At 35.7% G+C, this 18,023-nt stretch overlaps 1 protein-coding gene across 6 annotated transcripts in view; it reads right to left on the reverse strand.

The window, feature by feature from the left end:
* The window catches only part of fndc3a (fibronectin type III domain containing 3A), a 98,520-nt gene that overhangs the window by 19,844 nt on the left and 60,653 nt on the right, over window positions 1–18,023 (reverse strand). For all 6 annotated transcript variants that reach the window (XM_048162013.1, XM_048162016.1, XM_048162014.1 and 3 more), the window contains 8 exons: window positions 7,575–7,744; window positions 7,260–7,319; window positions 5,737–5,875; window positions 5,595–5,648; window positions 5,199–5,323; window positions 3,835–4,009; window positions 2,693–2,779; window positions 180–318 (listed from right to left, as the gene is read on the reverse strand). In XM_048162013.1, the coding sequence (XP_048017970.1) occupies window positions 180–318; window positions 2,693–2,779; window positions 3,835–4,009; window positions 5,199–5,323; window positions 5,595–5,648; window positions 5,737–5,875; window positions 7,260–7,319; window positions 7,575–7,744 (949 nt within the window). The remainder of the gene's footprint in view (window positions 1–179; window positions 319–2,692; window positions 2,780–3,834; window positions 4,010–5,198; window positions 5,324–5,594; window positions 5,649–5,736; window positions 5,876–7,259; window positions 7,320–7,574; window positions 7,745–18,023) is intronic.

The raw sequence follows: 18,023 nt of genomic DNA on the forward strand, positions 1-18,023 counted from the left end.
TTCTAAAAATGCGCATAAACTTTTTTTTTTGTGTGTGTGTGTGTGTTTCAGTTTTTTGACTGATCCATAAAAAAACAGTCAAAGTGGTTAAATCATAGGACTAAATCATAGGTGATTTTTAGATTTTTTTTTTTCTGTCAAGGATCAATCTTTGTGTGTTCATAACATGCCGAACTGACCCCAGGTCAGGCGGAAACTGGTCGGATGAGGTTTTCCCTTCACTGTGAGTCTGGAGGGGCAGCCCGGTCTGTCAGGGGCCGTTGTGAACTCAGACACAGCGCTGGGGTTACTCTTCCCTTCTGCATTATAGGCGATAATCTGCAATGATTAAAAAGGAAAAAGAAAAATTAGGCAGAATATGTGTGTGTCTGTCAGTGTGTGTGTGTGTGTGTATGGGGGGGTTCATTAATTATTCAAAATGTCACAATGCTAAAAAAAAATCTGAATGGTCCTAAAAATAGTCTTCATTATGACTCACCCAAACACTGGGTGCAGAGGAAATGGAAATCTCTAGGGCCTTTCAAAAGCCTTTATATTCACCACCAAATATATCTCACTCAGAAACAGTTTTTCCCCTGATAAAAGTGCAGGATGAGGAAGTGTTTCACGGTTCAGAAATAAACGGTGGTGTTGTGACGTCATCTGTCATAGTAATTGGCAGTAATTGGGGATGTGAGCTCTCGGCAGGTAATCATCTCCTCTCATCAGGACACACAGAGTCGTTCTGATCGCATTAATACATTTTTGTTTTTGGAAATAAAAGATTATGATCAGCACATCCCTAACGACACCAAAGAACAGTGACCGATCGCATCAGTACACCACCTGCTTCATCTCACAGCCGCTGGAAACAGGTGAGTCAGTGAGGAGATAAAGAGTTGAAGAGAAGACAAAACAAGAACGAACTAACAAACAACAAAGGAAAGAACAAGCTAATGATGTAATGAACAAAAGAAAAACAACAAGATTAAAAGAAAAATAAATAAAAGAACAAAACATGAAATGGGCTAACAAATGAAAGATGAATAAAATAAACTGATAATGAAAGAAAGAGAACAAAAGACAGAGCAAACAATGAACAAAAGGAAAAGAAAAAAAAAATATACTTAAAGGGATAGTTCACCCAAAAATGAAAATTATTTGATGATTATTATAATTATATATGATTTACTCACCCTCAAGTAGGGCTGCACAACGATTAATCGCGATTAATCGTTTGCAAAATAAAAGTCTGTGTTATGTAATATATGTGTATCTGTGTATAATAATTATGTATATATAAGTACATGCACATACATGTATATATTTAAGAAAATAATATATATTCATATATAAAATATATTTATATGTAATATAAAAAATATATAAATATGTATATTTATTTATACATGTATAAATTTAAGAAATATATACATGTATGTGCATGTATTTATATATACATAATTATACACAGAACACACACATATATTACGTAAACACAGACTTTTATTTTGCAAACGATTAATCGCGATTAATCGTTGTGCTGCCCTACCCTCAAGCCATCTTAGGTGTATATGACTATCTTCTTTCTGATGAGCACACCCAGAGATATATTTAAAAATATCCTTAGTCCTCCAAGGTTTATAATGGTTGTGAATGGAGGCCCAGATTTTGAAGGCCATAAAATCCATACGACTTCCGGCGCAACAGCCATATGCATTCAACCCATATGCCGCTGTCGCCTTTGGCTTGCTTAGTTGGGGACACTTGACATTTGATATTCAACAGTGCTTTGATCTGCCTGCATTGACACTATTCTTTAAGAGCTGCTGTGCAGCCAAAATAATGTACCAGTTATCAATGTAAAGCTGCTTTGACACAATCTGCATTGTAAAAATCGCTATATAAATAAAGGTGACTTGACGTCCAGAAAGCGTTAACTTCCGTGACATAACATTCTACACTACGCCATGATGTACTACGCTATGTCCTAAGCTACAACGCATAGAACGTCATGTCATTGTGTACTACGTCATGAAAGTTATCGCTTTTTGGACATACGTCGAATGTGTATGGCTGTCGCGCTGGAAGCTCATTATTTTACTTTATATTTACACTAATGCATCTATTTGCTTCAGAAGGCCTTTATTAACCCCCTGGAGTTGTATGGATTATTTTTTTCATAAAAACTATTTTTTTATGGATGGATGCATTTCTTTGCCCTTGGATGACTAAGGATATTTTTAAACATATCTCCGGTTGTGTTCATCTGAAAGAAGATAGTCATATACACCTAGGATGGCTTGAGGGTGAGTAAATCATGGGATAATTTTTGGGTGAACTATCCCTTTAATGAACAAATAAAGAAAATCTTATCAAAAATTAAAAGAACAAGAAAAGAAAAATGCTAATCAAAAATAAAAGAACACGAAAGACTGAAAGAGAATAAAAATAAATGGAAGACAGAAATAAAAGAATGAAGGACAAATAATGTACAAGCAAAAGAAAAAACAGTTTAAAATAAAGAAAATAACTAACAAACAAAAATAAACAAAAACAAAAGAAACACACAAGCTAAAAACAGACTCAGTAACGAACAGAAAGAATAAAATTAACACAAAACAAAAGAAACAAACTTATAAAAAAAACCCACACACATACTGTATAAACGGAGCCAAGAACCCATCAATCATGCGTGTTTGTGCGTTCTCACCCTGAACCTGTACGTGGTGCTCCTGTGGAGGTTTCTGACAGTGTGTGACAGGTCGTCTCCATCATAACTGGCCTGGAAACCATAACCCTGTGCAATACATTCATGAGAACACATTAGACACCGAGGCATGAAACAAACCTGGCCTACTTCTATGGACCTGTTTACATCACAATTTAACTTTTGCCTTAGACCTCTCACAAGAAGCCAGCTGAGACAGATCGCCATTTATTACCCAACTGTTTACATAACATGTAGCATTCTCAGGCTTGACAGTCTAATGGCCCAAAACAAACATAAAAATTACATTTGTTTCCATTTTGTCTCAAAAAAACCTGTACTGTTATCATTGTTTTATAACTTAATAGAATTATACTTTAATAATATAATTTTAATTAATAATAAAATACAATGCATTTTATTGTTTTCTTTTAAATAATGAAGTTACTAAAATATTGATTACTATAGACAAAAATAATATCTGCATTAAAAAAAACAAAACAAAACAAAACAAAAAACATTGTCAATGTCTACTGCATTAGACTGTTTACCTAGCTAGTAAAAACTAAACAAAAAACATTTTTGCCACAATGTATATCTGCTACACAAGTAGGCAGTCACTCAGTCCAGGATGCATCAGGACAAATTAACGTTTACACAACATGCATCTCTGACCCCCTCTAAAAATCTGAGAGGGAGGTTCATACCATCTGTAAGCAGGACTTCTATGTCATTATTCATCTTGGTTTAAGGCCTTTGAAGATACCATAATATCAAAATGGAAAATTCTTGTTTTTATATGGACTATTGCAGCATTTATTATAAATGATTCATCCGTGCACATCATTCACGTGCCTCCTCATCTTTAATCAAAATAACTTCCCCTCCCTCTTGCAGCTCATCTCTTCTCTGATGATGTGTTCACTGGTGTGAGGGCAGAACAACTTGTCACTCACATGAGATCCACCAATAGCAAACCACAATCATTCAATCAATTCCCCATGGACAAAATAAACTCCCACTCCACATTTGTTCTTGTTCGTTTATATTTCACTCAGATATATGTCACAATCAGAATATAGATAAAAAAGATGATTGCAACTTTTGTCATTTCTGTAAAAAGTGTGTGTAAATCTCTCACTCACTGAGCCCTCCTCTTCCATCTCCAGCACGTAGCCGATTTCGTCCTCTTTGGGCGAGCCGGCCGGCCTTTGCCACCGCACGCAGAGCCATGTGACCCCAGACTGAATCAACTCAGGGCTCAAGGGGGGAGCAGGAACACTGCATGATGTCATGACGTGGACGACTTCACTGAAGTCACTGCCGAAAGAGCAAAATACAGGTAAGTGATTGCATTGTCATGAAGACAAAAATAATGGTAACACTATTTTAGTGTACTTACTACATGTTACATGTACTTACTGTAGTAATAACTGTAAATGATGCATAATTACATGCAACTAACCTTAAACCAATCCCTATCCTTAATCCTAATCCTAAGTACATGTAGTTAATTAACATTACTCAGTACTTAATTGTATTACACTGTAACAAGTACACCTTAAAATAACGTGTGACAAAAAATTTTTTTTAATAAAAATAAAAATGAGATTCATATTTATTTATGGCCGGCAATTATTTCATCTAATTTATCTTCCATTAGCATGGTTAATTTTGAACTTTTGTTACCCTCAACACTTGCACTGTGACACAAGTTTTTTTTGCTAGTTTCAGCCCTACAGTTTTTTCACGTACAGCGCCCTTGTTGTTTGAATAGCAAATGCACGTCCATCTGTTCACCCATGGGCATGCTGGTCTGAAAACGAAGTGTGTTTAGCTGCATTGTTGGTGTGTTGCTATTTTGAGGCAACTGAAAATGACTGTGCTGCATTGTTGGCGTGTTGCTATTTTGAGGCAACTGAAAACGACTGCGCCATTGAGTAATTTGTGCCTGCAGACAGGTGCACAACGCGCGTACACACAGGGATGCGCAACAGCAAACAAACATGCCATACAGTATATTAAAAATAAAAGGATTACAATGTAAAAGATTATTAATGTGTACATAAAGATAAAACAATGGATAGTCATTGCATGTATCAAAATTACACATTTGCAGTAATGACGTATGAAATTGGCTAATTATTTGACCAGTCGTGGCAATAAACTTATTTAAACTGACTCGTCAGGTTGAGGGTGTCTATATTCTGCCATGTAAATAGCGAATCCGCCATGGTGCACCTGCTTTTTAAAGAGAATGGGAGATGACACTCTGATTGGTTTATTAAATGTTATGCCTAAAACACACCCATGACTCATTAAGAGATTAGGTACAACCGTTTTGGACCATGTGGCTGGTGCGTCGACCATTTATTCCGTCGGACACGCCCTAAGTGCACCTGCGCCATGTGCTTCAGACCATGCATTTAGATCGTTAAAATAGGGCCCACAATGTTTACTGTCTCTTTCTTTAGGAGCTGGATTGAGGAGCCTCCCGATTGATACACACCTGACCCCCATGTCATTTTTGGCAGCCAGCCGAAAGGAATATCTGGAAGCTGTGGAGAGTTTGGTGAGTCTGTACTGCTTCTGAGGGCCGTAGTAGCACTGTTCAAACACACCTGTCCCCTTCCCCTGTTCACAGAGCACAGCCCAGGATTAGCACTTTATACAATATGAATGGTTAAACCTCACCTTACAGAGTGAACACTAATACTAATACTTTATAATTTTAATAATATATATTTTTTCACATTACAGTTGAACTTACTTAAATGTACTTAACTGTCATGAAAATAAAGCAAAAAAAAACCTTAGTTCATAAAAATGGGCTTAATCTTAGAAAAACTTAAAAAATAAAAATCGGAAATATGAACCAAAACAGCAATAATGAAAAATAACATACCTCGTCCCACTGAAGAATATAGTTTTGGATCTTGGAACCATTGTCACACGGAGCCTAGGAAGAAGTATTTGTTTTTAATGTTACACAGTTAATGTCAGTAATAATATGTTGCTGGCAGTGTGTTAATGTGTACGCCGCACACCTTCCACTGTAGGACGAGGCTGCTCTTGGTGCCGCTGGCTTTGCGTGGAGGGCTGGGTGTATCTGGCTCACAGGTCAGAGTGGTGAAGCTCACGGGCTCTGAAGGGACACCTTGTAAACAGTTACACATAGCCTGGACCCTAAACACACACACAATTATATTAGCATACAGAGACACTATACAAATACCAAGTATTTAACAAAGGAATAATTTTAGAACTTATAAAGAATTGTATTTATAAAGAATTAACATTTTTATACTAAAACTAATATAACTACATTATAAATTTAATAAAGAATTTACATTTTAATTTCATTTTATAATAATAATAATATTAATAATATTATTTATATAATATAGAATAATAAAGAATGTAAATTCTACATTCTTTATTATTCTATATTATATATAATAATGTTATTATTAATACATCATTATTAACTACATATTTTAACATGTATAACGTATTAATTTTACTATATATATATATATATATATATATATATATATATATATATATATATATATATATATATATATATATATATGTGTGTGTGTGTGTGTGTGTGTGTGTAAACTATAAGCTACATATTTTAAATATATAGTTATTTTAATATAAACAACATTTATAAAGAAAATTTGATTTATAAAAAACTATACTATTAACTTTATATCTAACAATTTTTTTATTTAAATTTAACTACATATATAAAGATAATGTTTTTATAAAGAATTTACATTACTATTATTAGTATTATAATTATTATATAACTATATTATTATAACTACATTAATTTTAATCAAATATAACTATTATTAATACATTTTATTTATGAAAAGTATTATTCTTATATCGATAAATCTTTAATAAAAATAACAATAATGATAACTATATATTATTTTATAGTGATTTTAATATAACTACATTATTCATGAAGAAAATTTGATTTATAAAGAATTTTTTATAATATAGCTAATATAACTACATTATTATTAACAAAACTATATATTAACTTTATGTGTAACTATATATTTTAAGTTTAGTTATATTTAACTACATTTATGTTTTTTTATAAAGAATTTATATTCTTATATAATTAACCTAACAACATTATTATTATTATTATCATTATTATTATTAATAATAATAATAATATAACTACATATTAATTTGAACAAATATAACTAATTATTAATCAAGTGTTTTATTTATGAAAAATAACTTTCTTATAATTAATACATTATAATATATATTACTATTAATAATATCTACTTTACAATACAACTATACATTATTTATAAAAGATAAATATTTATAAAGAATTACTCATACAATGTAGCTAATCTTCGATAGAGCTTCTTGGACAATGTGTAAAATATCTTGTCATATGGGTTTTAATCAAGATGAGGATGAGTGAACGATAACAACTGTTAATTTGACTGAGCATCACTGTAAAAACAAGAATGTGTAAAACAAATTCTGATCATGCGTTTTGTGCATGTAAAAGTCAAAACCGACAGACCTGACGTGGTAGTCTGTTGCTGGTCTTAAGTCTTGTAAAGTTGCACTTAGTTCCACACCACTGACAAAAGCAAGACAAAGAAAAGAAAATATTAGCACTAATGTTGCAGACCGTACACATTCAAAACAACTTGCTCTTCAGGGTTTATCTAGAGCTGCAGATGTCTGGTGAACTGCTGATGGCCTTTACCTACAAATGACTTTAGAAAACCCACAGCAAACCACAGAAAACAACAGTGAGTTCCTCAACTGCACCCACAGCTTCTCCCACATCCTGCCCAGACCTCCTCCGCAGTGACACGGAGCACGCTCTCACCTGTAGGCGGTCTTGTACTTCCCGTCCTTGCCGTTGTACGATACTGAGACCTCGTACGTGAGGCTGGGCTCCGCAGGGACTTCTTCTCCCTCTTTGGGTTCATCGTCCCCTTCTGTCCGTGATGGGGCCACCCAACTCAAACTGGCCCCTCTGGCCTGAATGTCTGTCACCTGATGACACAAGATGAACACCGTTTTTACATGCAGCAACTGATGGCTCGTTTGTAATTAAAAAGAAAAAAGATTTAACTGAGCTAGTTTTGAATTAAATTTGAACATCTTGAATTATCAGTCAATGGCGTGCACAGGGGCAAAGTCCCTGCCCCTTTGATCGCAATCCGAAAATACAATTCTTGCCGTTTATGAATATACTGATAATTATAAGCATGATTTTTAATCAATAAATGGCCGATGTTAAAAATCTGTATTATTTTGTATTGAGCTCAATAACAAAATTATTGGGATTTATTATTTGAGAATACATTTAAGTGATTAAATTGCTAATGTTTTTAACTTTTCCTGCCAGTGTTTTCTTTTTTTTCTTTTTTTCCTCAGTCAGCACCAGCATTTTTGATCATTTTCACAAATATTTCATGACCCCCAGAATATTTTGTTGTATAAATATCTGAACAGTCAATATATCAAAAGAAGAAAAAAAAACAAAAAAACAGAGCCTCTCCTTTGAAACAAAAAAATGCTTCATGCTTTCTTTTTTTATCAACACTTGAATGTGGGTAAGTTTTATAAAAAAAAAAACAAAAGAAACATTTTGAGCAAAAAGCTTGCATTTTTGTTAAAGATGTTGTTCGCATCAATCCTGTAATCAGTCCTGTACCTCTTCCTGGGTCGACATTTCATTTTGTAACTTTAGGCAGTTTTGATTTATATGGTGTTGAATGTTTGATGATCGCGTTAGCTTACATGTCCATAAGCAATGCTTTCATCACTTGTTTCTGCTGCTTCTTCACTTGTTTTTGAATCAAGAGATTCAGTACTATTTCAGAAGATGTGTAATAGCGCCCCCTGCCTTTTAACAGTGAAAACATGGATTGCTGGAAATCACTGTCAATGGCAGGGAAAGAGTTAAAGGATTAGTTTACTTTAAAATGAAAATTACCATAAGATTTATTCACCCTCAAGCCATCCTAGGTGTATATGACTTTCTTCTTTCTGATATTTAATAAATATCCTTGTTGCGTCAGTTGCAGTTTTTTTGTAAGTTGATTACGGAAGGAGGTCTGGCGGAAGCTAGATATTTTACTTTATAACTTGTTAAATATGGATATTTTTCTTACACAATGCACTTTCTTGAGCTTCATACGTTGGTCCATGTGGCGACCAGGGCGGGCGAGAGCCGTGAGGGAACGGCGCGAGGCCGGTGGCGCTAGTGTTAATGAGCTTCACCTGGGAGGCGCACCGGCCTTGAGTCCCTCACGGAGGAGCTCCGGGAGCATAAAAGGAGGAGCGACTACAGTGAAGGACGAGAGAGGACCAGGCCTGGACTTTACGTTATGTTTTATTATGTTTGTGTAGCCGGCAGACGTCCGCGAGGGTCTGCCGGCATTACTTTCGTTTTGTTTGTTTGTTTTGAGATTAAAGTTTTGTTCAATGTTCGCCGGTTCCCGCCTCCTTCTTCCCATATCTACTAACTTTGTTACATTGGTGCCGAAACCCGGGAGGAAGGAGGGACATGCTGTCGAAGAGCCCTCGCTGCTGAGGGGGATCGCGGTGCTGCGGAGTTCGGGCAGCGCGGGAGTGTGTGTAGACCGCAAGAGGCTGCCCGAGGCGGTGGTGCTGGAGCCTTGTGAAAGGTGGGACGGAGACCCGGATGCCGTGCTCCTGGGACGAGGTGGGGTGGCTGCCGTCCAGGAGGGAGCGGAGGAGTCGCCGCCGTTCGCCGTGGGCCGGAGCCTGCTGCCGTCCGCCATTAAGGGGAGGAGCAGGGGACGGGGGACTCGCTGCCGGCTGCCCTCAGCCGGAGGAGCCATCGCCGGCCGCCAGGAGGCGGTCGAGGATCGGGCCGTCCACCAAGCGTCCAGTGCCATCGCATGTGGCACCGCGAGGAAAAGCCTCTCGGCAGGCTGAGGACCGAGCGGCAGTGTGTCTGGGAACCGGACCCAGAATTTTTTTTTTCCCTCTTTCTTTTTCCTCTCTCCCCTCTCTCGTCCTGTCGCTCCCTTGCTTCCGTCTCCTTTCTCTCATCTCGTCTGTCCTTACCCCCAGGTGCTGCGGCCGCCGAGACAGGCCCCGGGGGGGAGTAGAGCGCAGTTTCGGGAGTACCCCCGGCCTGCGAGGGCGATGGGGGTATGTGGCGACCAGGGCGGGCGAGAGCCGTGAGGGAACGGCGCGAGGCCGGTGGCGCTAGTGTTAATGAGCTTCACCTGGGAGGCGCACCGGCCTTGAGTCCCTCACGGAGGAGCTCCGGGAGCATAAAAGGAGGAGCGACTACAGTGAAGGACGAGAGAGGACCAGGCCTGGACTTTACGTTATGTTTTATTATGTTTGTGTAGCCGGCAGACGTCCGCGAGGGTCTGCCGGCATTACTTTCGTTTTGTTTGTTTGTTTTGAGATTAAAGTTTTGTTCAATGTTCGCCGGTTCCCGCCTCCTTCTTCCCATATCTACTAACCTTGTTACAGTCCATTATAAAGCTTGGCGTGTCAGGATAGTTATTAATGTAACTCCGATTGTGTTCATCAGAAAGAAGAAAGTCATATGCACCTAGGATGGCTTGAGGGATTATTAAAACTTGGGGTCATTTTCATTTTAAAGTGAACTAATCCTTTAAAAATTCATTTTTCAATTCCAGTGCCTGTTAGAAGACATCAAAGCTAATCTCAAAGTAAAAACTGAGAAATTATTCTATACAATTAAATCTAATCTAATATCAGCAGATATAAATCCAATTTTGACCCATAGTATAAAAAAAATCTCAAATCTGTAATATCACCCAAAAGCCAATATAGAAACAATAGTGCCTCACTACACAAAACTTCTTTGAAACCTACTCTACACATGTTTGTGAATGCAAATGCCTCTAAATTAAATTTCACATGTTGCAGCATTCTGAAAAGTAACAAATTTTAAACGCAAAGAAGACATTAGTTGTATTGTCTGTAAACTTGCATTGAGGGTTTCTGGCCCAAGTCTCAGTAATTATGCTGCACTAACTTTTGTAAAACTGTAAAATTGATAGACCTTATTTCCAATATCTCTTTCCCCACGAATCTTGTTCCATCTTCTCAGTCTTCAGACCAAGCCTCACAAAATTTATTAGCTGGATTTTTGGTTTTCGCCACCGTTATGCCCAAACAAATTTAACAGTGTTGAATAAAAGATGGAAGTCAGCTGACAAAGCGAAAAAAATATTGGTAGCATTTTCTGCATTTGTGTCTGCAAACTTGAATAGAATGAGTTTCTTGCCTAAGTCTTGTCTTATGTAAATTTAACAATAAGGATGAGCTAAACTACATATGGTCATAACTAATTTTTTATTTCGACCAACTAGTTGGTCTCAAGTAAGCCCTGCATAATAGGAGCTTAAATCGACTGTCATTTTACATTGTATTATTTTGCCTATTTTAAATACATGTTTACAGACATAAATGTTGTTTGAACTAATTGTTATATATTTGCACTAGCATATTGTATATGACAATTTAGTTCAAACTTTGACCTGAGGAGCGCAGTAATACACTTAGCAGTGTCTACACTGCCGGAATTCTAATAGAGAAGAAGAGGAAGAGAGCTAGTTCAAGATGAGCATTTATGGTTAAAATGTATAAAATTTTAATTTTTTTTTTAGAAAATGAGTGATGGTTTCTCTAGATATGACCCTTATTTCTCGTCTGGGATCACGTATAACGCTTTGAAGCTGCAATGGAACTGTAATTTTGACCTTCAACCGTTTGGAGGCCATTGAAGTCCACTATAAAGGAGAATAATTCCTGGAATGTTTTCATCAAAAACCTTTATTTCTTTTTGACTGAAGAAAGAAAGACATGAACATCTTGGATGACATGGGGGTGAGTAAATTATCAGGAAATTTTAATCTGAAAGTGAACTAATCCTTTAAGTAACTCTGGTATTGTTTTGACAAGTAACCGACTAGGAGAAATCAGTAGCCGTGCAACCCCTACTGCATAATTAGGCTAACTTCAGGTCACATCCTCTAGACAAGATGAATGAAAATCTGTGTTTGTAAACTGAGTGAATGTGATGCATGAGGACCGCCAAGGGATTGTATACAGAAGATGAAAAAGAAAAAAAATTAAATGAGTGCAAACTGATGTAACGATGCATGATCTAAGTTGATCAAGCCGACAAACCAAATTTGTCTGACTTAGCGGAACCCATTTTGTTGTGTTCAACTGATTTCAGGTTAATTGTTCCCAGGGGCTAACTGACTATATTTAACTACACGCACTTGTTTATGTGGGAAATACATGCGTCGGCTTGTTTCGCCTGGAAAGAGTCACTTTAGTTTATTTTAATGACACATGGCGCTTCCCCTCCGGAACAAAAGAGAACTCCTGTTATGCAAGAGAGGAATATTTTTAGCTTTATTCCAGTTGAGAAACAAGTGTCTCCTTTGGTTATGAATGCATGACTATGTACCTTTTGGGTTTTCAGACAAGAATATCTCAAGTTAAGCGTGCATTACTAAGCCAAAACTAACTTAAAAAGAACCTATTTATCTGTGCCTCCCAGGGCATGATTCTCTCCTCTGCATTTTTCGCTACAACTTTTCTCGCTGCTTGAGCTATAGAAATAATCAGTTCGTTAATGATGTGACTTAACTACATAAATCTGACTGATATGTTTGACTTATTCTGAGCAGGCAAAATAAGTCAATAAATAACATGGGTACTGTTTTATGAGCTGTGAGGTCAGCATACTTTGTTAAAATTAACAACCTGCATTTGTTTAATATTTTCTCCATAAATTCAGGTAAAATTGGTAGTTATGCAAAAACTAACTTCGTAGACTTTTTAAATTGGTATGTAGTGGCCTTAATTTATTTATTCATTATGGAGTTAAAGGAGTTAGTTCACCCAAAAATGAAAATAATGTCATTTATTACTCACCCTCATGTCGTTCTACACCAGTAAGACCTTTGTTGATCTTCGGAACAAAAATTAAGATATTTTTGATCAAATCCGATGGCTGATTTCAAAACACTGCTTCATGAAGCTTCAGAGCTTTACGAATCAAATCAGTGGTTTGGAGTGCCAAAATCATGCGATTTCAGCAGTTCGGCAGTTTGATACGTGATCCGTATCACTGATTCGACACAAAAGATTTGTAACGCTCCAAAGCAGTGTTTTGAAATCGGCCATCACTAGATATTGTTAAAAAGTCGTTATTTTGGGGGTTTTTTGGAGCACGAAAAAATATTCTCGTCGCTTTATAATATTAAGGTAGAACCACCGTACTCACATTAACTGATTTAACCCTCTGGAGTCTGAGGCTGATTGGGGCCTGGAGAAGTTTTGACATGCCCTGACATTTGTGCTTTTTTCAGTTGTTCATAAACATATTAATGGAAAAAGTGTCATTACACTGTATTCAGCACAAACTAGGCTACAATAATATGTGAGGAACATGTATGTACATGTTTGTATTTTTGAAGGAATAACGTTTATGCGTGGTTATTGAAAAAAAACAAAACTTAAGTCACTGAAATAAGGCCAAAAAAAAATAATATTATATGTGCGTTCACAAGACTTCTGGGTATTGGAGATTGTAGACTAGAGTTTTTGCTTCAAAATTATATAAAAATTATCCTGCCTTATCGTTCATATAAAACAATTTATTGATTTAAATTTTGTAAGACACTTTTTGTCAAGAAACACAGTATGCGTGGAGGCGTGAATCATCATGAATAATGGATCATTTACACCTGAGAAGACAAAATAGCATAATGACCTGTAATGACCTGCATATTAATGAGGCCTTTCAGTCAGGTAGGCCGTGAAAAAAACTATCTGTGATCATGTCTCAAGCTCATCATGGTGTATATCAAACATACAGAAAAAAACAGCAATACTGTGAAATATTATTACAATTTAAAATAATGGTATTCTATTGTATACTTTAAAATATAATGTATTTCTGTGATGCAAAGAGTCTGAACAATTATGTTACCTCTATGGCATTTCATATAGCTTTTTAGCTTAAAAGCATGCACATTTGGAGAAATATTGATGGATTCGCATCAATTTCATATGTATGTCAATTTTCTATACAGAGGAGTAATATTTATTCAATATTTATTGTCATTACTATGAGCGCTGGATACTGTGTTTTCAATTCATACTTGCAGCCGGAGGGCGCTCTGTGCACATTTAGTCCACAAATTCCTCCTAAAGAAGAATAGGCAATGTGACAATCCAGGAACTAACCGAACTAACAGAGGCTTCCAGAAATCGCTAACTATGGCTATGCAAAACACCTTTGAAGACTATAAATACACGATTGAGACGATGTATAAATGTATTGCTCAGAATTTGCGTCTGAATAGCGCTGGCTCCATGGGCGTGGCCACATTAGTGGATAATGAGCTGAATCACGGACTCCTGACATGGCTCTTTTTTCATACAGATTACATAAACAGAGAATATTTGTTTTTGAACCTGACATTTCAACGTTTTTTTAGACATAAGTCTCATTTTGTGTCATTACTATTCACTAAGTTACAATTCATTTTCTGAGAACTATCAGATTGGACTTCGTTCAGAGGGAGACAACAGATCACGCATCATGTTAGCTTTCTTTATTTTGCAAAAAGTACAACATTTTGTTTTTATTCTGAGTGTACACAAATAAAAGAAGATATTCAACAGATTAAAATGTGTATAACTCTTAATTGTATGTGCAAAATTGACAGTATTTTGAGTCTCTTTCACACTGGTAAGAAAAAAAAAAAAACAGACTCCAGAGTGTTAAATACGTTTTTAGTACCTTTATGGATCTTGAGAGAGGAAGTACCATTGCTGTCTATGCAGGCCTCGCTGAGCCATCAGATTTCATCAAAAATATCTTAATTTGTGTTCCGAAAATGAACAAGTGTAGAACGACATGAGGGTGAGTAATAAATGACATTATTTTAATTTTTGGGTGAACTAACCCTTTAAGAAAACTTTGGTCCACTGTTCCACCATCAAATTTTATTCCATCCTCACCAAATTTGTCTCATAATCTTGAGACCAAGCCTTGCAAAAGTTATTGGCTGAATGTTTGGTTTTCTCCAACTTTATGCCCAAAGGAAGTCAACATAGTGGAATAAAAGATGGAAGTCAGACTGTATCCTGACAAAGCCATATTGTCTGAATTTTGTAACATTTTGATGCATTGAAGGTGTTTGAAATCTTTATGTCCAAAATGTGTCATCGAAATTTTCTTCTAATCTAAATTTAAAAAAAATATGGCTACTAAAAAAAAATACTTATTTCAGGTTTTTTGTTTTATATCAATTACAAATTGAGAAAGCAGATCTGGACAATGGTGAAGGTTTAAAATTTAAATTTTTTTAAAATTTAAGATAAACAATGAAATAAAATCAATCTCTCTTGCTCTATATCGCTTGCATGCCAATGGTGGTGACACTAGTATGCATGTCGGGGTTCGGGGACATACTGTACATACTGCAAAAATTATCTAAACAGCATGCTTAAATGGCCTTTTTAAAATATATTTGTAGTGCCCCTATTTATTCATATCTCAAGGACTATAGCAATTAAAAAATAAATGCTGCTCAGGACATAATGTTCAAAAAAAGGTCTAAAATGTCTAATGAAAAAGGATCAGGATCATTATTATAGTGATTACAGTAGTTCCGCCAAAACTGAACACACTGTTTCATGAAAACAGCAATAAACCAGAGCCCACCACACCACCAGAGACAAGACAGCCATTTAGCTTCCTCGATGAATCAAATCAAATACAGCATTAATGACCCATTATGGAGAGCCATTACTGTCTTCTTCTGGGGACTGTAATCATGCAGGGATGTAGAGTTTTTGAGACCGTGGAAATGACTGTCATTAAGAAATCTGTTGACGCAGCAAGCAGTCTTACAGTCCTTCAGAAGGTGGTTACTCAATGAGAAGAGTGTCAAAATGTAGCATGAAGGCCTTTCCAATCGCTCACTTAGAAGAACAGTATGCCAATATCTGTACATTTATTCCAGTGATAGACTGATGTATTGGCCAGGCAGGCTAATTAAAGGGTTAGTTCACCTAAAAATTAAAATGCTGTCATCATTTACTCACTCTCATGTCGTTCCAAGCCCATAAGACTTTTGTTCAACTTTGAAGCACAAATGAAGATATTCTCAATGAAATCTGAGATTTCTGTCCCTCCGTTGAAAGTCTATTCACCCAAAACTCTTATGTTCATAAAGAGATTGTAAAATAATTCCATTTGAATTAAGCAGTTTAATCCAAGTCTTGATCGCTTTATATGATGAACCGATTTAATTTAGGCTTTTATTCACCTCTAAACTTTGATCAACAAACACACAGAGCATTCAAAATTTGGTAAACGGAAGCTCAAGTATATTTGACGTGTTACATCAGCTTCCGCAAGAACCAAGACTAGGTTTGTTCTCAAACATCAAACAAGTACGGTTGAGCTTCAGTTTATGTTTACTGATCGTCTGCTCACCATATAAAGCGATTTTCTCTTTTAAGAAGACTTGGATTAAACCGCTCAATTCATTTGGATTTATTTAAAAAAAAAAAAATTATGAACATTTTGAACAGTTTTGGGTGAATAGACTTTCAATGGAAGGACAGAAATCTCTCAGATTTAATTAAAAATATCTTCATTGGTGTTTTGAAGATGAACAAAAGTCTTCTGGGTTTGGAGCGATTGATGACAATTCTCATTTTTGGGTAAACTAAACCTTTAATAGACTGATACTTGCCCTGTTTGAGATTATCAGGATTGTCCACCCTCAATTTTATAATGTCAAGCCTTGCAAATGTATCCATTTTCAAAAAAGGAAGGATTTTGGGAGGATTTTGAAAAATATGGTTTGAAATAAGATTTTGCAAGCCAAGCAGGTAATTTCTAAATTAATTAAAGGCATGGCTAGATACTAAACAAGCTAAAAAAAAATGTATTTAAACTTTCATAAAGCTTTAAATGAAACATTTGGTCTGTTTGAATCTGCCAATCCTCTATGGTTCAACTGCTCAACAATGCTTTTTTCTCTTGGTGATCTACATCCTCTAAAGTTGGTTTCAGTCAGCTGTAGAGAATGTACAAGTTTTCAAGTTCAGTGAATCGAAATAACTTTTCTTTAGTATAAGAATAATGCTAACAGTTTGCTATATTCCTAAAACACTATACTAAATTAATATATTTATGGATTATTCTCCTTATAGTGGGCTTCAATGGCCTCCAAACGGTTGAAGTGATCCCAGACAAGGAATAAGGGTCTTATCTAGCGAAACGATTGGTCATTTTCGACAAAAATGTAAATGTATAAGCTTTATATAAACAAATGATCGCCTTCCAAGTGGTTCCGCTACTTACGGAAAAAACGGAACTGGCGCCACGTTCGTTCCGTAAATTGAATAGGGAAGGTGTAGGACATACAGCGTAAGCTTTTTGAAGAATACGGAAAGCGGAAGCATGTGCAAGGCAATCATTTGTGTTTATAAAGCATATATGTTTGTATTTTTTTTTAGAAAATGACCGATTGTTTCGCTATAGATAAGACCCTTATTCCTTGTCTGGTATCATTTACTGAAAACTACAGTTTGACCTACCTGAAAAACACGGATTATTTAATTTGTATCTTTGTTCTATTGTATTTATTTGTGCTGTTGCTTGTAGTTTGATCATTTGTTCTTTTTTTTATTAATGACTGTTTACTTGTCTTTAATAATCTTTGACATTTATATTAGTTAAGCTAGTAGTTTCAGCTGTGATATCGAAATTGGAATTAAGAATTGTTAAATTTCACTGGTATCTAAAATTTTGGTGTCATAACCTTATTTATTACAATACAACAAAACAACAACAACTATTTTATTAATGTATTACTTTTTTTTGTGATGTGGCCAGTGAAATTTGAATAACTGAATTCATTCAATCGAATTGAAAATCTAGAATCATTTGAATTGAGATCTTGTGAATCAGAACCGAATCAGGACATCTATATCGATATCCAGCCCTAGTTTTAAAATTTAATTGTAGAATAAATTGTAGAGTAAATTAAGTATTGCTAATTGTAATTTATTCAAAATTATTCAAAGCTGTATTTTCAGCATCATTAGTCCAGTCTTCAGTGTCACATGATTCTTCAGAAATCATTCTAATATGATGCTCAAGAAACATGTCTGATTATTATAAATGTTGAAAACAGTTGTGCTGCTTCATATTTTTGTGGAAACTGATAATTGTTTTCAGGATCCCTTGATGAATAGGAAATTCAAAAGT

Source organism: Megalobrama amblycephala, linkage group LG16 (assembly GCF_018812025.1).
Source record: "Megalobrama amblycephala isolate DHTTF-2021 linkage group LG16, ASM1881202v1, whole genome shotgun sequence".
Lineage (NCBI taxonomy): Eukaryota > Metazoa > Chordata > Actinopteri > Cypriniformes > Xenocyprididae > Megalobrama > Megalobrama amblycephala.